General features: G+C 48.0%; 3 protein-coding genes across 8 annotated transcripts; 1 reads left to right on the top strand and 2 right to left on the bottom strand.

Moving 5' to 3' along the window:
- The first annotated feature begins 775 nt into the window (after nt 1-775).
- Nucleotides 776-8,778, top strand: FAM219B (family with sequence similarity 219 member B). 6 transcript variants are annotated; one of them, XM_079127828.1, is made up of 5 exons: nt 776-1,121; nt 1,325-1,415; nt 2,163-2,240; nt 2,675-2,723; nt 4,685-8,778. In XM_079127828.1, exons 1-5 carry the CDS (start codon nt 908-910, stop codon nt 4,844-4,846), a joined length of 594 nt encoding a protein of 197 aa, XP_078983954.1. In that variant the 5' UTR covers nt 776-907; the 3' UTR covers nt 4,847-8,778. The 6 variants fall into 6 exon arrangements, with proteins under 6 accessions (XP_078983954.1, XP_078983953.1, XP_078983952.1 ...); XM_079127827.1 differs by having other exon boundaries at nt 4,682-8,778; XM_079127826.1 differs by having other exon boundaries at nt 2,675-2,877.
- Nucleotides 6,171-17,152, bottom strand: MPI (mannose phosphate isomerase). Its single transcript, XM_079127821.1, has 8 exons — nt 16,999-17,152; nt 16,393-16,520; nt 15,038-15,238; nt 14,196-14,337; nt 13,670-13,852; nt 11,566-11,739; nt 10,052-10,260; nt 6,171-9,788 (listed from the first exon to the last, which is right to left on the bottom strand). The coding sequence occupies exons 1-8, from the start codon at nt 17,012-17,014 to the stop codon at nt 9,570-9,572; spliced, it is 1,272 nt and encodes a 423-aa protein (XP_078983947.1). The 5' UTR covers nt 17,015-17,152; the 3' UTR covers nt 6,171-9,569.
- Nucleotides 17,153-19,035: 1,883 nt separating this feature from the next.
- LOC306655556 (small ribosomal subunit protein eS26-like) lies at nt 19,036-19,432 on the bottom strand (the record flags this gene model as incomplete). The annotated part of the gene is made up of 1 exon (XM_079130135.1): nt 19,036-19,432. The coding sequence occupies one exon, from the start codon at nt 19,430-19,432 to the stop codon at nt 19,085-19,087; it is 348 nt and encodes a 115-aa protein (XP_078986261.1). The 3' UTR covers nt 19,036-19,084.
- Between the last annotated feature and the right edge of the window lie 2,647 nt (nt 19,433-22,079).

Here is a 22,079-nt window from a genome sequence, read left to right as displayed (position 1 = left end):
CAGCTTCTACAAAAATCTGTAATTTATTTCCAGCCAGCCACGAGCACATCCCTTGGGGGTTGGAGAAGTCAAGAGCCTTGACACCGCTCTATACCCTGCCACACACAGGCCAAAGGAGTACACTTTCACTCTCCTTTCTTGTGCCCATTTTGTTTTTGTCACTGTAGAACAGGTGGTGACATTGGTTCCATTTTATATTTCTTTGGTGCTGGGAATCAAATCTGGGGCCTTCCCCATACAAGGCATGCACTCTACCACTGAACGACACCTGCGGCTTCAAGGTTCCATTGTAAAACGTGGAAACTGAGGCCTAGATAGGGTCAAGCAGTCCAATGTGTCAGGCACCACGTAGCCTTAGAAGGTTGGCCGGCTTCGGATTAAACAGCCCAGGCCTTGCAGCCAGCAGAAAGGTCTTTGAATTTCTGGGACCTATTCCCTTTTATGTGAATACCTCCCTTCCTCCTATGAATCTTTTCTGTCCAGCCTAAGCTCTCCCGAGCCTGTCTTCAGGAAGCTCAGGTTGTGGCGGGAAGATCGCAAATGAGGCTGCCAGAGCTTAGAAAGCGGGTTGGTGGAAGGGCATAAACCCTTAACGTCCATCCAGCGCACACCCCAAGGATCTCCATAAATGTCAGTATTCTATTTCGACTAGAAACAGAACTGAGAGCCTTAACCTCGCCGGGCTCGGACGGACTTCAAGTTCTGCAGCTGTGAGCCAGAAGAGCAAGACCGGAACTGTCCAGCTCCTGGCACGGCGGAACAGTTGTGCCAACCGCCCGCAAAAAAGCTCCTTGGAGACAACCCGCGCCTGCGCGCCGCCATCTTGCTAAAGAAGTGCCGCCCAGGCCGACTGACGGCTGGGTAGTGGTGGGGCGGCGCTGCGCCACTGGCTGGGCGGAGCCGGGCCATGGCGACCGCGGATCCCCGCGGGCCGGCGATGAGGGCCTCCGCCCCCGTACCCCGGCCTGGCGGGGCCCCAGAGCACGCGTCTGTAACTGTGGGATCGCCCTCCGGGAGGAGCGCCAGCGAAACCCTCCGGCCGGGGGACCGTACCCCTGCGACGGTGGAGAAGCGTGGACCGTACATGGTGACGCGCGCACCGTCCATTCAGGCCAAGCTGCGTGAGTGTGGCCCCATGCGGGGAGGTTTTATGCTGCTGCGTTACTGGGGCGGACCCTGGAGCCCAGTGGTCCTGCACCCAGCGAAGGGTTCGATGCACTCCGCTTCCGCCCCCAAAAATTCGTTCGGAGAGCGGTCTCCAGGCGTTCGGGGGACAAGGGCAGACTGGGGAAAACTTGACTGACTGGGGCCCTTTGACTTCCAGAGAAGCACCGGGACCTGGCCAAGGCCGTTCTGCGTAGAAAAGGCATGCTGGGGTCCTTGCCGAAGAATCGCCCCGACTCTTCAGGGAAAAGGTGTCAGCGGACTCCACTTCCTCTCTGCCGGCAATTTCCAGAGTCCTTATTTTTCAGCCTGGGAGACAGGGTGCTCACGTTTAAGGCGACCCAGTGATTCCCTGACAGCCTGTCAGGTTCACTATCTTAAAAATGGGAAGAGTTAACAGTCTCTCTCTCTCTCTCTCTCTCCCTCTCTCCTCTCTGCCCCGCTCTCTCTCTCCCCCTCCCCCTCCCCCCCCCCCCCCCCCCCGTCTGCACTGGGGATTGAACCCAGGGGTGCTTTTTCATTGAGCCACATTCCCAAACGTTTTTAGTTTTTAATTTTGAGACAGGGTCTTGCTAAGGTGCTTAGGGCCTAGAACTTGTGATCCTCTGGCCTCAGCTTCTGAATGGCTGGAATTACAGGCATGCGCCACCACCACGCCTTCAATGCCTTCTTTCAGGGCTAAGAGATGAAACTTGCAGAAGGGAAGGAATTCACCCAAGAACTTCTGGTTAAATAAGGTGGTGGACCAGGCGGGCTGCTTTTACTGGTTCATTAAAGGAAAGGTGTACTTTCCCCAGGAGCATGGGTTTGGGACTTTAATGGGGCAGTACATATTCTGAGTAGCTGTAGCCAGAAGCATGGAGCTGCAGGCAAAGGTGGCCATGTGACCAGTTAAAAGGAAGTCTGGAGTAGTGCAGTCAATTTTTTCATTATCAGGCCTTTCCCTGTGACATGCCTGTGTTTTCATCTATGCTTGATTCTCCTCCCACTCTCCTTAGGTCAGTGAAGTTTAACAAGGGCTATACTGCTCTTAGCCAGAGTCCAGATGAAAACCTGGTGTCCCTCGATTCTGACAGGTGAGTGTTACCCCTTGGGGAGTGACATAGATAGCACTGCAGATAGCTGAGTACCTTTGCTTGTTTCCTGTCTCCTCTGAGGCTCTCCATGTACATTCCAGGGCTCTTCTTTTCCGAGTGCTATCCTTTCCCAGGATGGCTTGGTTAGAAGACTCACAGGTACTCATCCCACTCTAGGATTTGGAGCACCAATGTGTTTCCAGGGAATCATCCTGACCTAATTTATTATATCTGCGCTGTTAGTGAGAGTGACCCTGTTCCTGCTAGAGCCAATTGAGGGAGCCATTTGCGCTTACTGCAGATTCAGTTCTGTGGTGTGGTCTTGCTTCACAAGTCCCTTAGACCTGCCCCTCCCTTTGCATGTTCTTCACCTTGCCATTTGCAGCTGTGCTCCACAGGCCTCCCCTGAACTGACTGTCTTCCTCTTCTCCTAGTGATGGGGAGCTGGAATCCAGATACTCTTCCGGGTATTCCTCTGCAGAGGCAAGTCCAGAGCGCCTTTCTGTGCAGGGCCAGGCTACAGGCAGCCTCACCGCCACTGCCAAATGCTTGTTTGGTGCCTGCTGTGTGCACAGCACCGTACCAGACTTCCGGTCTGTTCTCCGATCTTCCACTCTGCCCTCTTCCCCCAGCAGAGGTATAGGCGTCTTAGGAGATCTGTTGAAAATCCAGGAGACCGTATATCCTCAGGGTTGGAAATAACCTCAAAAATCTAGTCTAGACCATGACTTAAAGGAATCCTGTTGATAGATCCTAGTTAAGTGTTTACTAGCCTCCGATTGCTTGAAAGCATCTTGTAATTGGGTACTTCCTACCTCCAAGAAGCATTGCTTCCTACCCACCCCAACACATAAATAACCCCTTCTTCAGTAACTTTTAGTGAAGTCTTCCTGCACTACCCAACCCCCAGTACTGGGGATTGAACCCAGGGGTGCTCTACCACTGAGCTACATCACCGATCCATTTTACTTTTTTGAAACAGGGTCTCACTAAGTTGCTAAGGTTGGCCTTGAACTGAGATCCTTCTGCCTTAGCCTTCTGAATAGCTAGGATTACAGGCATGTACCACTCTTGCCTGGCAAGAAGTCTTCCTTCTTAATCTGAAATGTTTCATGCAACCTGGACCTATTTACTGGTCCTACACCTGCCCTCCAGTGTCACACAGCAATTCTAGTCTCCCTTTTCACTGTCCTGAGGTCAGCCTTCAACCCTCCCCTGCTCATTTTCCACCAAGTTTTCTTTCTTCTAGGCCAGAAGACTTTAGTTCCTTTAGTTGTTCCAGACCGAGACACTCCTGGGCTGGATTTATGGACATATTTCTATCCCAGATAGAAATCCAAGAACATAAAATTCTTGGCTGGGTGCAGTGGTATGCACCTGTAGTTGCAGCTACTCAGGAGCCTGAGGCAGGACTCCTTGCGGCCAGAAGTTCAAGGTTAACCCAGGCAACCTTTTTTCTTTTTTCTTTGCAGTACTTGAGATTGAACCCAGGAATGCTTTACCACTGAGCTATACCCCCAGTTTTATTTTTATTTTGAGACAGAGTCTCAATAAGTTGCTTAGACTGACCCTGTACTTACAATCCTCCTGCTTCATTCTCCTGAGTTGCTGATATTACAAGTGCATGCCACCTTGCCCAGCTAAGACCCTGTCTCTTTAAAAAAAAAGTCCAACGTGTAGCTAATTCCCTTCAAAGGAGGTGAATGCTGGGTATGTAACTGTAGACCACCAATATTCTTCTTTATTCTCCTGGAATTTTTGGTTAACCTCTGTGTTTCTGGAAGGAGAAAAGCAGTTTTCACATTGTGTCCTCCTCAAGTGTCTGAGAGACTAAGATTGTTAAAACTAAGAAAATAGCCAAGAGCCAGAGGAGGTCTTATACTTTTTCCAGTCTCATTTTCTGTCTGCTCAGTGGAACTGGTGAAACCAGGCTGGCTGGTTGTACTTTGCAAGGACCCAGCTCTGCTGGCAGGGAAGGATAACAGGTCTAATAGGCAGTACAAATAAAGCCTCTCCCTACCCGCTTCCACGGTAACCCATAATCCTCTACTACTCTGGCCCATTGTTCTGTTGTCATTGTTCTGTATTCCCTTGACAGGGACATCTGGGTTTTCAGTGGGAAGTATAAGAACAATGACTTCAAACATAATCTAGAATGTGGTAATAGTATCAGATGCTTCAGGATTCTTTAGTGAGAGCAGCTCCCCTGAGAGTCAGTGAAGACTGGACAGTACTACCTAAGGCTCCTGGGTGCCCCTGGTTGTTGGGTGAGGCACAACAGGAAAAGGTGATCCTTCCTCCTACAGTCAAGGCTGTGTGGGGTTGGCCTGGGGGTGAAGCATGGACAGGAAGCACTGATGTGGGAATGTGAGGCTGCCTTTTGGGCAGCAGTTATCTCTGTCCTGTGTCCTGGCTTATAGTCCCCTCCTCTCTTCTCTTAGCAGGTAAACCAGGATGTGAGCCGGCAGCTGCTACAGGATGGGTATCACCTGGATGAGATTCCAGATGACGAGGACTTGGACCTCATTCCCCCTAAGCCTATGGCCTCCTCCACATGCTCCTGCTGCTGGTGCTGTCTTGGAGATTCTTCCTGTACCCTCCAGTAGCCATAATTCTCCAAGATGGTCCCTGCTCACCGTGAGGCCTACAGAGCCCTGTTGGCCCTTCATAGCTCAGAGTGCAGTGGGAACTGCTGTCAGTTTAGAATCAGTGCAGGCACTGATCCTCTGGGAAGGTCAGTAACCTGCAGGACAGCCCTCACCTGGTACTTCTCAGGCCAGAGCCCCACCCCCAATCTGGGTGATGAGGGGATGGGCAGAATTCTAGTTTTCCTCTGTTGTTGGGAGCAATTTAGAGAAACTACTTTAATAAGGACAGAAACAGGAATTGTGACTAACAAGTGGCTGAGAAAACCACTTGCAGACATCTTGATTGGTATGTCATGGTGCTGTATGGAATGGGAAAAGAGAGCTTTTGTATCCAAACTGTGCTGATCTGTGGAGGCAAGAGACAGCACCTTATAGTATGTAGCTAGTAATCTCAAATTTTTAACTGAGACCAGTTCAAGAAATTCCATGTTTCCCTCCTCTTTCCAACTCTAAGGTAAATTAACCAAGACAGCAAAGTAGGTCCCTTTTTTCCTCTTCAGATTACATCTGTCTAGCTGTGACAGTGTAGCAGGTTGCTTAATGATACATCAGGATCATGGCTTTCAGAGTCCCCGAACTGGGGGACACTCCAACTGTCTGGGTAGGCTTAGTAACTTGTTCAGCCCTTCCCTAGTTAGAGAAAAACTGCTCCATCATGTACATATTTATTTATTTGTATTTCCTTGGTCTTGGCTAACTAGCTTCTTCACCCAGTCATTGAGCTGGAAAGTTGGCTTGAAGGTACTGGTGCTGGCTCCAGAAGCCTGCAGTTTTCATGATTACCAGCAGAGGGAGCTGCAAGGGCAGGGTGCCTTCCTATTGACTGCTTTTTTAAACTTGTAGGAAGTGGCAAAGCGCAAGTGTTCCTCTGGTGCAGCTTTGTGGTCTTTGGCCTAGACTGAAACTCTCAGAATAGGGAGGAGAGACCAAAGCTAGAAACCAGGCTTCTGCCTGAGATCAGCCCACCAGTACAGTCTCCCCTGTAGCACAGACCACTCTATAGCCAGATTCCTCTGCCTCAGCATGAGCCTCACAGTGGATGCTCGGGATTGGACTTTATGGACTGGGGGTGTAGCTCAGTGGTACAGCATTTATGTAGCATACATGTTTGAGGCCCTAGGTTCAACCCCTAGCTCTACCAAAAATAAAGGATTGGGCTTTACAGCAGATCTCTGTGTGAACCCAGCCTCTTGGCCCCCAGCCTGAATGTAGCAGAAACAGGCATAATTTTCCCTGTTACCCCACTGGATAATTTCTCTTGTTATACCTAATAGCCTCTTGCTCTGCTCCTCATCCATTTTTTGTCTCACCCAGCACCATGGTGAGGTGGGAGTAGACATGATTCTCAGCCCAAGAGGCATAGTAATATTAGGACACGGGCCCTACACAAGTGTCCAGGCTCTTGCTTTACCTAATGTCATGTGACCACTAGAGAACATGGTATGGTATCCCTACCACAAGAGGTGATTGGAAGACTGAGAAGTCAGATATAAAGATAAGACCTTAAATCATCATTTGTTGGACAACTATCCTCAAGGTCATCCTAGTAGGGCTTGATAGTTTTTTTCAAACTGGAAGGTTGACAGGGGTTTCTAGTATTCTCAGGCTGTGGTTGATTTACTCTGCTAATTAGCAGCATCATAGAAGGGAGATGGGTCAGAGACCAGAGTGTATCCCCTTGGGATCTGGGGACAGAGTCAGATGGTTATTCTTTTCTGGAATGGGACTCTGCAGCTCTACCCAGGTGCCCAACATTCAGAGCAAGGAGCATTAACATTTCCATTCTGAACCTCTTACCCACCACAGTTAGTTTCCGATCCTTCAGGTCGCTATGAAGGGAAAAAGCAGATATGGACAGTGTAGAGAAAGACTTTGTGATTGTGGTGGGAACTTAGGGCAGAAGGTGGCTGTGGAAGCAAGGTATGGAGCCATATTTCTGAGGGAGACTTGGTTAGGACAGAGTAACCTGGGCATTTGACAGCTGCTGGGAGGTGGCAGGAACCCCAAACCACACCCTCCGGGTAGTTGTTGCTGTAATCAGTACTGGGGCACTTGGCTGCAACTCTTCCTGGAAAGGATGTTCCAGATTTGGGCAACTGTAGGAATTACCTTGTAGAAAAAGCTGCAAGGAGCTGAAGCAGGGGACAACATGTAGCTGAAGAAATGGTCATTTTAGGGTCAGGGGCCACAGACCAAAATACCACCACTAAAGGCACCAAGTTGCTCAGAGCCAAATAGCCTTAATTCAGAGTGCTGGGTGATATGCAGGTGACAGTCCTCTGTGGAGAGGGGTGCGTCTGGGCTTCCCTCACAGACAGGAATGGTTCCATTTGGTGTTTACACAGTGCTCTACAGACCTCTTGGCTTGTACTTCTGCACTCTTGTACATTTAATAAGAATAAAAGGAATCATGCTAGTTGAGCTTTCTGTTGTGGCATCAGGGTTTTAAAGAAAGACCTGGATATCCTGAAAGGAAGAAATAGCTTAATAGCCCAATAGTGGCAATTCTCTGGGAATCGCCCTCCCCCTTTTCTGTATTCCCCATGGGCACTGTTTTCAGGCCTGTTGCACTGGAGGTCATAAGTGGAGCAGGCACTTGCAGGTTACTATTTAGAATGGGTTCCCTTTAGCAGATCCTTTCTTTCTAGCTCATCTATATTTATCTGCTAAAGAAATTTTGGAGGCAAAAAAACCCCGAAACATTTTTTTGTTTTTGGTGGTACTAGGGATTGAACCCAGGGGTGCTCTGCCGCTGACCTACATCCTTAGCCTTTTTTATTTTTTTCTTTTGAGACAAGCTCTAAGTTGCCCAGGTTGGCCTCAAACTTTCGATCTTCCAATCGTCCTCCTGCCTTGGCTTCCTAAGCTACTGGGATCACAGGCAGGTGCCACTATACCCTGTCCCCCCCCCCCCTTTTTTTTTTTTTTAAGTTGTAGGTAGAAACAATACCTTTATTTTATTTTTATGTGGTGCTGAGGATCTAACCCAGGGTCTCACACATGCTAGAAGTGGGCACTCTACCACTGAGCCACAACCCCATCCCCTAAAATATTTTTGAAGGTAGTTTTCTGGAATGCTGTCTTACAGAGGGTGTAGTACAGGTAGAAGCCTAGAAACATTCTTCCTGTGAGCCTTTGCCTCACAGGAAGGAAGAGCAGTGGCCTGAGTCTCTGCTTTGTCTGAAGCAACAGGATTTAAGGCTGCAGGTCAGAAACCTCAGCAGCAACACTAACAGGTAAGCAGCCTCTTGCAGAGGTGTCTCACCCCTGGAGATGAGCATAGGGAGAGCAGAAGTCCTCCTTAGTACTTCCTGCCAGCTTAGAGAGGTAGCTGGGCTTCTTACAATGAAAACTGGGTCATTCTGTTACTGAGTCCCTATAATTTGTAATGACAATATATTTAGATAATAAGTTGACAATTGTTCCTTGTAGTTTCAGCTTGGGCTAGTGGTATGTATAGCTCCATGGTAGAGCATACAGAAGGGTTTGTTCTTTAGCACCACCAGGAAAAAAAATTTGGGGTTGGGGATGTAGCTCCATGGTAGAATATTTGCCGAGCTTGCCTGAGGCCCTGGGTTCAATCCCAAGTACTACAAAAATAAATTCAGCTTTGCAGACCATGTAGTCTGGTGCAACTACTTAACTTTATCATTACAGCCTGAAAGCCAAAATGTATGTAAATTAGTAGGTCTGACCAGACTGGTCTACCAGCCCTAGTTTGCAGACTCCTGCTTAAGGCCAATTTAAAAATGACTGTTGTGCTGGGTGCGGTGGCACACAACTGTAATCCCAGCTGTTTGGGAGGCTGACACAGGAAGATTGCCAGTTCAAAGCCAGCCTCAGCAACTCAGCAAGACCCTGTTTCTTAATAAACTATATATATATATATATATATATATATATATATATATATATATATATAAAGAGCTGGAAATGTGGCTCAGTGGTTAAATGCCCCTAGGTTCAATCCCAATTCAAAAAAAAAAAAGTGTTGCACTAGTATATCTTTAGACCCAGCTTCTCTCTGGAGAGCTCAAGGCATGCCTGCAAACTGTGCATCCAAGGCTGAAACTGGCTTCCTGTCTCCCACTACTTGCTATAAAAAGATTCTGGGATCCAGCCTGCCCACTTTATGAAGTTGGAATAAAGCAAAAATTAGACAACATTCAAGGAGGGCTCTTTCAGCCCTCTTCAGGGACAAAAATGCCAAAGGTGGAAATGTTCTTTACAAGGTCAACACAAGTGATCTTTAATTGCTTTGACAGAGCAAGAGGGCCTACCCTTTCCCTATCCTCTCTAGCTGAAGAAATAAGTAGGTAGTCCCAGGGCAAGAACCCTGTTCTCAAAAGATATCTTACCAATTGCTCTGATGGATGCTGAGGTAATTATGGGTCACAGATTTCACTAGACAGCCTAATGCCATGGGCTGGAGTAGAGATGCTGCCTCCTGAACTGGCAAGAGCCTGGCTCTTAGGTGTGGTGAGGAGTATCAGGCCTTAACCCTCCAATGGGCCCTTCATCCCAAGATAAGATGGCTCAGCTTGGGCATGCTTAGGAGCCACAACCTACAGGTTTACTCCCCCAGCTTTTCTAGGGTGCACACAGAGTATAAAACAGGAAGGGCTTGGACTGGCCTGGATTTACAGTGACTGGCAGAAGAGAGCTAGTGAGGTGATTGTTTCTATAGCAGACAGCAGGCCCGGAACATCAGCAGGTCCTTAGGCACAGTAAGCTTCAGTGAGACACTCTCATTGGCCCCAATGAAGAGCACTCCACCGCGCTGCAGGGGGATTGCTGCCTGAGCTGTGGGGGTGCTGGCTGTGACTCTCCCTTCCACCATCAGGAGGATGCTGGCAGAGTCCAGTGCCAAGACCTTGTATTCAGTGACAGAGCCAGGGACCTGGGCAGGAAGAAGCAGGATAGTGCAGCTCAGACTCTGTACCCATCAGCTCCCAGACTCAGAACGACTTCAAGGGCAGTAAGGAACAGCCCTACTGCCATCTTCCCTAATATTCAAGCTCTTATCAGCATGGAGGTCCCAGGTATAAAGTGGATGGGCCCTATAGCTGTCACCACTAGGCATGCTTGACAGAAGGGAACCCCAGCCCCAGGTGTACTCCACATAGTGACCCTTGCCAGGACACCATCCCCCCTCCCACTTACCTCCATCTTCATAATGGTGAAGTCTGGCACAGGGGGGTCATAGATGAAGAGGTACAGGTCTTCCTGACTCTGTGTTGGAATGAAGAGCCTGTCCTTGCTGGGGCTAGGGGTATAGCTGAGCATTTCACACAGGGTTGGCACATCGATGAACTTGGGTGTCAAGCCAGCACGCACTGTGTTGTCTGAACATGCCATACACTCCACGCAGTCTGAGGGCAGACAATTGTCATGTGCTGATGAAGTATGCCTTGGAGATGGCTCTCTGGGGCTGGGCCTCCTAACCTGAACTTTGTGAACCCCTTGTAGAGTTAGGTAAAAATGTGTGATTAGCATTTTCTGGAGAATGGGGTTAAGATACCAGACTTCGCCTGTAATCCCAGTGGTTTGAGAGGCTGAGGCAGGAGGATTGTGAGTTCAAAGCCAGCCTCAGCAACTTAGCAAGGCCCTAAGCAACTCTGTGAGACCCTGTCTCTAAATAAAATACAAAATAGGGTTGGGGATGTGGCTCAGTGGCCAAGTACCCCTGAGTTCAATTCCCAGTACCCTGCCCCCCCACAAAAAGATACCAGACTCCAAAAACAGGTGACAGGTGAGAGAAAGTCATGCTAACCCTGAAAGAGCTCAGGGACACAGGTGCTAAGGCTGTACCAAGAGCCCCCAAACCTTCTGACTAGTCTACTTCTGTGACAGAATCCTATGCATGAGTGGATAAGCTGCCAACAGTTAAAAATCACCTTCTGAGGTGATACATCATCTTTTTTTTTTTTTTTGTAATAGAGATTGAACTTAGGGGCACTTAACCACTGAGCCACATCCCAAGCCCTTTTTTATATTTTATTTAGAGAGAGTCTCACTGAGTTGCTTAGTGCCTCACTAAGTTGTTGAGGTTCTCTTTGAACTCTCTCCTGCCTCAGCCTCCCAAGCCACTGGGATTACAGGTGTGTGCCACTGCACCCAGCCCCGATGCATATGTTATTGTAAAAAATATCCAGGTGGCTAGGTGAAGTGGTGCATACCTGTAATCCCAGTGACTTGGGAGGCTCAGGCAGAAAAACTGCAGGTTCAAGGACAAGCATGAGCAATTTAGGGAAACCCTGTCTCAACAAAAAAGGCTGGGAATGTAGCTCAGTGGTAAAGTGCCCCTGAGATCAATCTCCAGTACTGCAAAAAAAAAAAAAAAAAAAAAAAAAAAAAAAGTAGAATAGGCATGTAAAGACTGGATGATGTGAGGGAGAGAACAGCAGCCTTGTCCAATACAGCCTGGGTTCCAACTTCAGTTCCCACACTCACTGATAGGACTTAACATCAGAGTCTTATTACCTCAGGCTGGCAGAAGATCATAAGCAGTGTCTACTGCCAAGTTAACATTCACTCAGCAGTTTCCCTGCTGAGATCAGGAGCTCTCAGAAGTCAGAGCTGGATGGTCCTTAGAGGAAGTATCCCCAACCATCCTCTTTTTGTCCAGATGGGAAAACAAGGTCTACCAGGGATGGCAGTTCTGAAAAGGGGCTCACCTCCCTTTATGTAGGCATGAGGCACGTTGGCCTCCAGGAACATGGCCTCCCCAGGCTGCAGGGTGAGCAGGTTCAGGAAGTAGATGGCAAAACAACCGATGTCACCTGGGTACTGCTGGTGCAGCTGTAGCAAGAGCTGTCCACAGATGTCTTCCATGTTGTTTCCAGCAGACACTGAGGGTCACAGAGTACACCAACACCTCAGTCCCACTGAGTGTATTCTAGCCCTACTCAGGCCAGGGAGTCTTGGGGAAGAGTTCCTGCCCACATGAATGCAGAAGCTGTGCTGGGCCTGTCCTAGCCATCCCCTGCTCTTTAGGGTTCAGCCTTCCTAATACTCCAGCCCAGCAGATGTCATCTCTCACACCTCAACTGCCTGCCTGGCCTGCACTGACCTCTAAAAGGGCTGAAGTTTGTTCCATTCAGGACAAGATTTCTTGATCTTGACACTACTGACATTGTTGATACCTTGTTATATATAGGGCTGTCCTGCACATTGCTGGATGCATCCTTAGCCTCTATCCACAAGACACCACCATGACCAATCCAGGTTCTTACAACCAAAAAAAGTCTCCCACACAACTGCCAAGGTCCCCTGGTTGAGACTATTGATCTTGAGCTCACAATCTAGATTAGAAGATGGTCCAAAAATGTTCCATGAAGGGGAACAAACTCTTGTTTGACCAGGACATTCCCTTTTTTAGCACTGAAAGTCCCATGTCTCAGAATATCTCAGTCCCAGGCAAACTGGGATGGTTGTCTACCCCAGAGAAGACAAGGCAGAATGTGCCAAGGGCCAAAATGTGTCCTAGAGACTGACCAGGGAAAATGAACTCAGCCTGGGCTACAGCAGTGAAAGCAGGCTCCTTGGAAGGGGCAGGCACAGAATGGAGTGAATTGGGTTTACTAGGGTATGCAGAGAAGTGGGGAGGGTATTTATAAACAAAGGCAGAGTGTGTTCCAAGTATACCAGGGAAGAAACCAGCTGGTCTGGGTTGGAGGGTGGTCAGTCTTCATAGCCTATTGAGTGGCTACTCTGCTAAGTACTGGGACAAACATGAAGTTCAGAAACTGGTCCCTGGCCTGGAGAGAATCCCAGTTTTAACAAGTATGCACATGATGCATAGACTCACAGGTGCTAAGGCTTTACCAAGAGCTCAGGGCAGATGCAATCTGTTCAGCTGTGTTAATAAGCAGAGAAAACACCCAAAACCAACCCCTGCCAACAACAACAACAACAACAAAAAAAACAAAATAAAACAAAGATAATATGCTTGGGTGAAAGAAATAGTCTGGTTCAAAGGCAGCACAGCAGGAGAAATGTGCAGAAATAAAGCCAGAAGAGCGCTCCAGGGCCACTGGAGAAGGGGCTGGGGCTACCACATCAGCTCATAGCTAGAGGTTGTCTGTCTTCTATTTCTCACTGCTTATATTGATTCTTCAACCCAAAAGTGATGACCATACCTATTGACCATACCCATCAGTCATTTTCTGAACTCTCCTTAGCACAAATCCAGCACATAGGAGGTAGTTAAGGAAAAGCTAATGATTGAGAGCACTAAGCGTCAGTCCTCTAGAGAGAGAGATCATCTTCCTGACCCCTTCCTGCTCTCCAGCTCCAAAATACAAGTCTATCCCTGGGAAGCAGCTGCAGGAATGGGGAGAATCTCTGAATGCCTGGGTGGAAGGCATCAGAAGTCTTTGAGGCCAGTGTGCCTCCAACTGTCTAGAAACAACAACCAGTCAGAAAGCAGCACTCTAAGACTGGGGTTGTGGCATAATGGTAGAGTGCTCACCTAGCATGGGTGAGGCCCTGGATTCAATCCTCAGCACTCCATAAAAATAAAATAAAGGTACTGTGTTCACCTACAACTAAAAAGTAAATATTAAAAAAGAAGAAGAAGAAGAAAGCAGCACTCAACCTACAGCCTTGTTCCACAAAGACAGGAAAAGAAATGGTAGTGGACAACAGGTCATCTAAGTTGAACTCATTGGTATTCCACTTGAGCAAAGGGGTTGAGAACCCTGTCCCCACAGCCTTTTGTCTACATCAAGGAGCCCAGGTCAGAACATTGCACCAACCCAAGTCTATAACTATGCCCACCTTGCTGGGAGACCCGCTTCACCAACAGGTTGAGCTGCTCCACCACCACCTTCTTCTCACACTTCATCAGGTGAGAGAAGCAGCTCCGCAGAGCAGAGGCCACAGCCTGGGCATCGCTGCTTGTGCTCTGCCTCAGCTGTGTTGCTGCAGCATCCCCAACCAGGAACAGGAACTCGGGCACCTCTGAAAGAATGCCAGGACCAGGACCCATATCAGGAATGGTAAGATGGAACCCACAGAAGGACTGATAGGAGGCCTCCCCATCCCATCCCTAGCCAAGGAGTCAGGCAACACTAAGCAGGCCCTGAAGTGCAAACCAATTACTCACAACAGCGCTTGGCAACCACACTTGAGTCTGGTCTCATTAGTCCGACCCACTGACTCCAAAAAGTGCTGCATAGGACCAAGCAGTCCTCAATTCCTACGACATTCAGCCTCTGTTCTCTGTCACTGTTTCCACTCTGGCCTGGGTTTCCCACACATCCCAGGCCAAATACACAGTCCCTCAGCATTCTGCCCAACTTACTCTTCAGAAAGGTTAGAATCTCCTCAACTGGTCGGAAGCCACACAAGCCCTGGAAGGAGGTGAGAGCAATGGCCATCTCTGGCTTGTGGTTGGCATCAGGGTAGTGCTGTGGAGCCTGGAGGTGCAGCTTCTCTGCCAGCTCCTGTGGGTGGGTAGCCAGGGGAGGAGGCCAGTCAGGGAGTGGCCATCATCTTGCAGGAACATCAGTCCCACCAGCCCCTACTCTTTACCCTTCCCACTTGCCAGATGGCAGTGGTTTCTTACCTCTGGCAATGAACCTGGTCAAGGCATGATGCAGAAACTCGGGGTTCAGCCAGTCCAAGACAAGGCAACAGACTAAATCTGGGGGAGAGCTGGGGCAGACTTTAAGAGGCCTCACCAATGAATTAGGAAACCCAAACAAGCTCTGATCCTAATAAACTGACTTTGAGTAAATCCCTCCCTTCTCTGGGTCTTTACCTATCTAAAAAATGAGCAATTTGGACAGACAATTGCTTAGGCTGGGACTCAGGAGTTTGTACAGGAAGACTGCATGGTGGGGAAATGAGGCAACAGCGATGGTATATGCCCTGCCCTGGGAGCGGAACTCTCCCAGAGAGCCAGTTGGGAAGATGATGATAAAACCTGGGCATGAGCTTAGAGAAACTCCCCTGGCACAGGCTCGTCAGCTGTCCACTTAAGACTTAGTTACTACATGTATCACTAGTATCTGGCCTTGCAGAGCTAATTTGGGAGTGGACAGACCTGGATTTAGCTCTGGGCTGGAGCCTGGTGTGGGTGAGGTAAGTAGCAATAAAAGCCCTTCCCTACCTTGACCTCTACAGCCCACTCTGCTCTGGTACCTTGTTAGGGTGTGCTTGGATGGACAGGGCTGTTTCCACTGAGAGCACTTTGAAGAGGAAGGGCAGCTTGCCATTAAAAGTGTCCTTGACCTTTGAGCCTAAGGAGTCCTGGTTCTCAGCAATCCATTGGCTCAAGGTCTTCTGCGAGATGTGGTTGTCAAGGATCTTGGCATCCCCCCGGGGGTGTGCCCCCATCCACAGCTGGAAAGACAGGAAACGTGAGAGAGGAGGCAGAACCTGGCACCACCCATTGGCCTGCCACAAGTTATGCTGTGCTCCCCACAGAGCAGCTGGTTCTAGGACGGGCTCCTAGGTCAGGTACAAATGCTCATACCATCACAGACACAAAGGGAGACAGTAGACCCCAGAACAACCAGTAATCAAGAGACTCAGGCCTTAGTCTAGACTGTTTCTGGGGCCTTGTACTGTATATTTCTATTTCCTTTCTCTAGTGTTAGCTTTTTATCTGTCCAAAGGAGAATGACACCTTCGCTGTCAAGGACACTGAAAAGCCAAGATTCTCAAATGGCTCTGTGAGGGGTTAATATTCATTTATTCCAGTCTCAGAGCACAGACTAAAGCCTTCCTAAGTTGTGACCTTTTCTCTACTAAGCAGGAGGAATAATGGATTAATAAAAATGCCCAAAAAATGGTCAAAATAAATTTAAAAATTCTTAGTCAGGCATGGTGGTGTACACTTGTAATCCCAGTGAGTCAGGAGGCTAAGGCAGGAGGATCACAAGTTGGAGGCCAGTCTCAGCAACTGGGACCCTGTCTTAAAATAATAAATAAAAAGAGCTAGGGATGTAGGTCAGTGGCAAAGTTTTAGTACTTGGGTTCAATCCCCAACGCCAAAAATAAATAAATAAATTATTCTTTAAGAAGGCTGAATTAAAATTCAGCAAGTGCTGCTAGCTGTGGTGGTACAAGCCTGTAGTAATCTTAGTGACTCCAGAGGCTGAGGTAGGAGGATCACAAGTTTAAGGCCAGCCTGGGCAACTTAGTGAGACCCTGTCTTAAACTAAAAGTAAAAAGGGCTGAAGATGTAGCTCCATGGTAAAGCACCCCTGGTTTCAATTCCCAGTTCCAAAAGAAAAACGAGAAAGAAATTTTCAGTAAGCACTAAACTCTTGGAGAAAGGAGGGTACAAGAATTCCCAGACTTTTTGTTATGGTTTGGATGTGATAAAGTTTATCTTCTTTCGGTGACACCATCTGGTCCAATGACCTACACTGATCTGAAGAACCAAGAGGACCTCCTCATTCTCGCTACTCTCACTCTTCTTAGCATATCCAACATGACTTGCTTCAGGCTCTTTAATCTTACTTGCAGGTAAGGTACAGCTCTGGTCTCACCTCTGCATATGGTTTGTCTTCTGAGATCTGGGCCAGTGGGTCACTGCTGGCCAGCAGTCGTGCCACTTCGCTGTTGGAGCCCATTTTCCCCCAGGCATAATGCTGCACCACACAGGAAAGTGGGAACACTGCGGGTACAGACAAGAAGGTCAGCTTCCACTCCACTTCTCAGACCTTGGCCCCACTGTTCGGGAAACCAGGCATAAGCCGAGAAATTATAACAAAGGATGGAATCAAACAAGGGCCTGCTGGTTGTTGGGAGAGACTACACTCTTCTGCAAGCCTCGATGTTCCCATCTGTGAGATGGATAGAAAAAGATACTGTCAGCTGTGAGGCTGAGAGCTACGTCCAGGTGATCACGAGGGAGCAGTAAGTACCCAGCTCTCAACACCTGGTCTCGAAGTGCCCCAAGCGCCGTTGGAGAGTGAGAGGGCCTCCTCTCTTCGGGGGTTGCAATTCCCTTCGCAGATGCTTCCTCCTCTGTGTGGCGCCCACTCATCTTTCCGCGGAGCCCAAGGGGTAGGCGCAACCTGGCAGGTCATGCCGGGATTAGTCCCCAGGACACTACCAACGTTATGCTTGCTGACACCAAGCATAACACTCACCTCGCTGATCCGCCATGTCCGCCGCCCGGTACCTGTTCTGGGGCACGTTAGCTCTTCCCGGCAGCACCCGCGGTCCCGAGCGCACAGCTCCACGGGAAGTGTAGTTCCTGGGCGCCGTTCCCGGCAGCCACTGGCGCTGACGCCATATACCTCTTCAGCGCATAAGGAACACCCCGGCAGCCCTCCGGCTTCCGCCCGCAATCCAGGACCTCAGCATTCCTTCTTTCGTCAGCACGTACTTATTGAGAACTTGCTAAGTACCACGGAATGTTTTGAGGATTGGAGGTTACATCAGAACTACTCTGTAGCGCTTCCATTCTACAGAAGGAAAGACAGACAAGCAAGTGTAATAAGTAAATCATATAGTATGTTGAGAGACAATAAAGGTCACAAAAAGTAAGAGGGTGAGTGGGAGCAGGAGGTATTCTGTGGAATTTAAAATTCCATCTGGGTTGCCGGGCACCATGGGGCATCCCAGCAACTTGGCATGGCTGAGGCAGGAGGATTGCAAATTCAAAGTCAGCCTCAGCAATTTAGGGAGGTCCTGAAACCCTGTCTCAAAATGAAAAATAAAATGGGCTGGAGATATTGTTCAGTGGTATAGCACCTCTGGGTTCACTCCCCCAGTATCTAAATAAATAAATAGCCTCATTAAGAGGGTGAGATTTGAGCTTAGACTTGGGAGGTGAGAAGGGAAAAATGTTGGAGGCAGAGAAAAAGCTAGAGCAAAGGCACCTAGGGCGGGAACCTGGGAATGTGCCTGTCCTAGTCAGGAATAAATTGCAAAAGCAGATGGGGCAGAGTGAGCTGGACAGGAGGAAGTAAGGAGGTTGGGAAGGCCCTGGGCAGAGCTTCACAGGCTGTTATGAGGACTTCCACAACATAGTTTTTCAGTGGTGGAAAGGTTATTGCTGTGATATAAGTAGGGACTAACTAGTGATGGTGATGGCAAATGCTGCATACACACCCTTAACCTCTCTGGTTTCTTTGGTTTCTTCCTCTGTAGAATTCAGATAACAACAGTGGTGTGATAGATGTGTTGGAAGGTCTGATGAGGTGATGTAGTCAGGGCTTTGTGCTTCCCTGGCCTTCCCTATCCTTGGTGCTGCAGAAACACAGCCCCTTTTCCAGGCTGCCACTCACAAGCTGCATACACAGAGTCTGGGAGTCACTAGATCTGTATGGCGGAGGCTGGGGCTGAACATTGGTTGTAGAATGATCTTGCTATTTCCTGTGGAGAAAGACTCCACCATCCTGACCTTAGTAGCCTAGGAAGAGAGCAGCCGGGCACACAGCCCTCAAAGCTCTAGGAAACTAGAGGGAGAAGTTAATCTTGGCTCTACCCACCTCCTCCAAAACACTGATTCCCACTGTGTCCAAGAGAAAGAGGGAGTGCTGTTTTCTCTGTGATGTTCTGATCAGGAGTGGACATCAATCTCCCCTGGGTCCTCTGGCTCAGATGAATCAGTCTGCATTTCAAAGAAACACTTTCTTACACCCTAAGGAATAATGACATGGAAAGCACAAGAATCATGGTTTTGATTTTGTTTTGTGGTCCTGGGTTATCTAACCCAGGACCTTACACATAGTAGGCAAGCATTCTACTGCTGAGCTACATCCCCAGCCCAAGTGCAAGAATCATGGAAATAGCACACATAGCTCAATACTTCCTACTTTGGAATACTCCTCCTTCACTTTATCCCCATCCCCCTAGCAATACCAACTTTCTGGGATAAAAATGAGGGATTTGTTTAAGCAGAAGGATTCTTTTTTTCTGTTTGCTTTGTTTTGGTACTGGGGATTGAACCCAGGGGCACCTAACCACTAAGCCACATCCCCAGCCCTTTTTCAATATTTTTTACTTAGAGACAGGGTCTCACTGAGTTGCTTAGGACCTTGCTAAGTTGCTGAGGCTGGCTTTGAACTCACGATCCTCCTGCCTCAGCCTCCTGAACTGCTGGGATTATAGGTATGTTCCACCACAACTGGCAGCACAGGGATTCTTTATATATTTTTTTAAATTATAATTCTCATTTTATTTTTTTCCAGAAGAGAGCTTTTCTTCGCTCATTAAGGACCCAGCTCCTTACATAGGCTTTGGTGGAGGTCCTGGGGCAGCACCAGCAGGTCTAAAACGGGGTGGGGGTGTTCGGTCCTTCCTGGCTTCACGAGATCGATTCCTGACCACCTTGCTGTGAATGGCACAACTCACACAGTAATGCAGCTTCACATAGAGCTTGAGGAGCACATAAGCATCGAAAACACTTGCTTCGGAAATGTCCCTGACGGCTGCGGCCTCTACAATGTTTCGAATGATGAACTTCTTAATGGCCTTGTCCTTGGGCACGCACCTAGCACAGTTCCTGCAACGAATAGGCTGCACGTGGCTGTGGTCCTTTTTGGCACGACCATTATTCCTTCTTTTTTTATTCATCTTGGAAGCAAGGACCTGAGAGCTCTTTATATTTTTAATACTTTTTATTTGTCAATGGATCTTTTATTTATTTATTTATATGTGGTGCTGAGGATCAAACCGGGGCCTCACATATGCGAAGCAAGCGCTCTACCACTGAGCCACAACTCCAGCCCCAGCATAAGGATTCTTGAAACACTCCCACTTACCACCACCACAGAAACCAGTTAAGAACTGGGCAGGTGGCACACACCTGTAATCTCAGTGAGCTGGGATGCTGAGGCAGGAGGCTGACAAGTTTCAGGACAGCCTGGACAATTTAGCAAGACCCTGTCTCAAAAAATAAACAGGGCTGGGTTGTGGTTTAGTGATAGAATACTGCTGGGTCCAATCCCTGGTACCAACAACAAAAAAAAAGAAGAAGCAAACCAGAGTTATAGTTACTTTCTCAGAGTATCCCTGCACAGGAAAGGAATAACTTAGATTAATGGTCAGACAAAGCTTCCACCCCATACCCCTCAATACATACAGAAAAATTTATCTGTAAGGGAAATCAGGGTGTCTTGAGAACACCTTCCACTCTTTCCTCTTGCAGGTCTAGCTCTTCTAGAATTGACCACACTCCATTATCTAGAGATGATCTGCTGTCCTCTTCTTTTGCTCCTGGATAAGCCTCTGATAGGGACTGGTTGACAGGGGAACCAACCAAGTGATTAGATGATTGGAACTTTCATCCCTAACCTCACAACCTCCAGGGAGGGAATATGGGCTGAAGATTGAGTTGCTCACCAGTGGTCAATGATGTAATAATCAATCATGCCTGGTAATGAAGCATGCATAAAAACAAAGCAAACACAAACAAAAGCACCCTGCTGGATTTGGGGAGCTTCCAGATAGCTGAACACATGGAGGTTCCTAGAGGGAAGTATTCTGTGGACCTTCCCACATGCCATGCATCATTCATATCTTCCATCTAGCTCTTAGTCTGTTTCTTTTGTAATATTCTTTATAATAAACTGATAAAGTGCCAGGCAGTGGCACCTGCCTGTACTGCCAGCAGCTTGGGAGGCTGAGGCAGGAGGATTTGTGAGTTCAAAGTCAGCCTCAGCAACTTATTAAGGCCCTAAGCAACTCTGCAAGACCCTGTCTCTAACTAAAATATTAAAAATGGCTGGGGATGTGGCTCAGTGGTTAAGTGTCCCTGGGTTCAATCCCTGATACCAAAACAACGAGAACTGATAAATGTGTTTCCCTGAGTTCTGGGAACCACGCTTGCAAATCTGGTGCACTTAAGGAGGTCATGGGAACCCTAATTATAGCTAGTCAGAAGCACAGGTAAAACAACCTGGGATATGTGAAATGGGGGGGCAGTCTTGTGGAACTCACCTGTGGGACTGACTTGGGAATTATCTATCTCCAGGAGGATAGTGTCAGAATAGAGTTGAATTATAGGACACTCAGTTGGTGTCCACTGGAGAATTGCTTGGTGTTTAGGGAAACAACTCTTGCATCTGGTGTCAGGAGTGCTGTGTTGAATGCCGGGGATATAGCTCAGTGGTAGAGCACCTTCCCTGGATTAAAAAAAAAAAAGTGTTGAATGACTGCAAGAGCAGAGGGAGAAAAAAGAATTTTTCCTTCAATTCTCAAGACAATCCTATGAGATACATACTGTCCCCAGCACCATTTAATGGTGTACATGGCGGTGGTGCTGGGGACTGAATTAGGGTTCAGGGCCCTGAGCACTCTACCACTGAGTAATATCCCAGCCCACCAGCCCCATTTTAGAGTTGAGAAAAATGGGTCTCAGTAAGGTGAAGTAACTTGTCCAAGGCATAGAGCTCCATGTTGCTATCTCCTTCCATGTTGAATAAGTGATGCAGAGGTGCATGTCTGAAATCCAGCTACTTGGGAGGCTGAGGCAGGAGCAGCACAAGTTTGAGGCCATCTGGGCAACTTAGCAAGATCCTGTCTCAAAAATGAAAGGGGCTGGGAGCATATCTCAATGGTAGAGCACTTTATTAGCATGTGCAAACCCCTAGGGTGCAATCCCCAGTACCAAAAAATTTTTAAAAAGTGAAAAAATGAATATCGTCTCTGGTCTCTCACAGAAAAGTGGACAGAGGCTCTTTAGGGACAGATGGGTGAGCCTCCACCTGGGTTTTAATCAATTTCATTCCTTCCTCACCAGCCCAATACTAGGCTGAAGCAGTCCAGGAGGGGATTAGGACAGCCTTAGGCTGTATAGATTGTTCTTCTCTCAGGTCACAGATAAAAAAGGTCTCAGCCTTTGGAGGGGTAGCCATAGGGACTGAAAGGTAGGCAGTTTCAAAGGGGACACACATGCAGATCACTTACCATCCTCCCACTTGAGGATGTTTCCTAGAGAAAAGTTGAACTGAACTCTCACAAATAGTTGAATCTTAGAGGAGAGGAAGTAAAAGAAGTGGGTGAAAGAAAAATTAAATATTCACTAAATACCTATCATGTTTTGGTACTGTGTTAGTATCAAAAATACAACAGTTAGCAAAACAGACTTCACCTCTGCCCTTGTGGAGGTTACAGTCTAGTGGAGGAGACAGACATAAACAAATACTCACCTATACACATGTGCAATTACAGTCTGCAACCACATTATAAAGGAAAAGTACAGGGCAGTATGATAGCTTAT

The sequence above is a fragment of the Sciurus vulgaris genome (assembly GCF_902686455.1).
Source record: "Sciurus vulgaris genome assembly, chromosome: 2".
In the NCBI taxonomy this organism is placed as follows: domain Eukaryota; kingdom Metazoa; phylum Chordata; class Mammalia; order Rodentia; family Sciuridae; genus Sciurus; species Sciurus vulgaris.
Note: the sequence above shows the minus strand (reverse complement) of the source record. Positions and strands in the feature narration are given on the sequence as shown.

Excerpts from the sequence above, each read along its gene's own strand:
- FAM219B (XM_079127825.1), top strand. The coding sequence starts at position 908 with ATGGCGACCGCGGATCCCCGCGGGCCGGCGATGAGGGCCTCCGCCCCC. Across the intron at positions 1,122-1,324 it reads GTCCATTCAGGCCAAGCTGC|AGAAGCACCGGGACCTGGCC; the intron begins GTGAGTGTGGCC and ends TTTGACTTCCAG. Across the intron at positions 2,878-4,681 it reads GCCCTCTTCCCCCAGCAGAG|CAGGTAAACCAGGATGTGAG; the intron begins GTATAGGCGTCT and ends CTCTTCTCTTAG.
- MPI (XM_079127821.1), bottom strand. Across the intron at positions 13,853-14,195 it reads GATTCTAACCTTTCTGAAGA|AGGTGCCCGAGTTCCTGTTC; the intron begins GTAAGTTGGGCA and ends GCATTCTTTCAG. Across the intron at positions 10,261-11,565 it reads TCATGCCTACATAAAGGGAG|ACTGCGTGGAGTGTATGGCA; the intron begins GTGAGCCCCTTT and ends GTCTGCCCTCAG.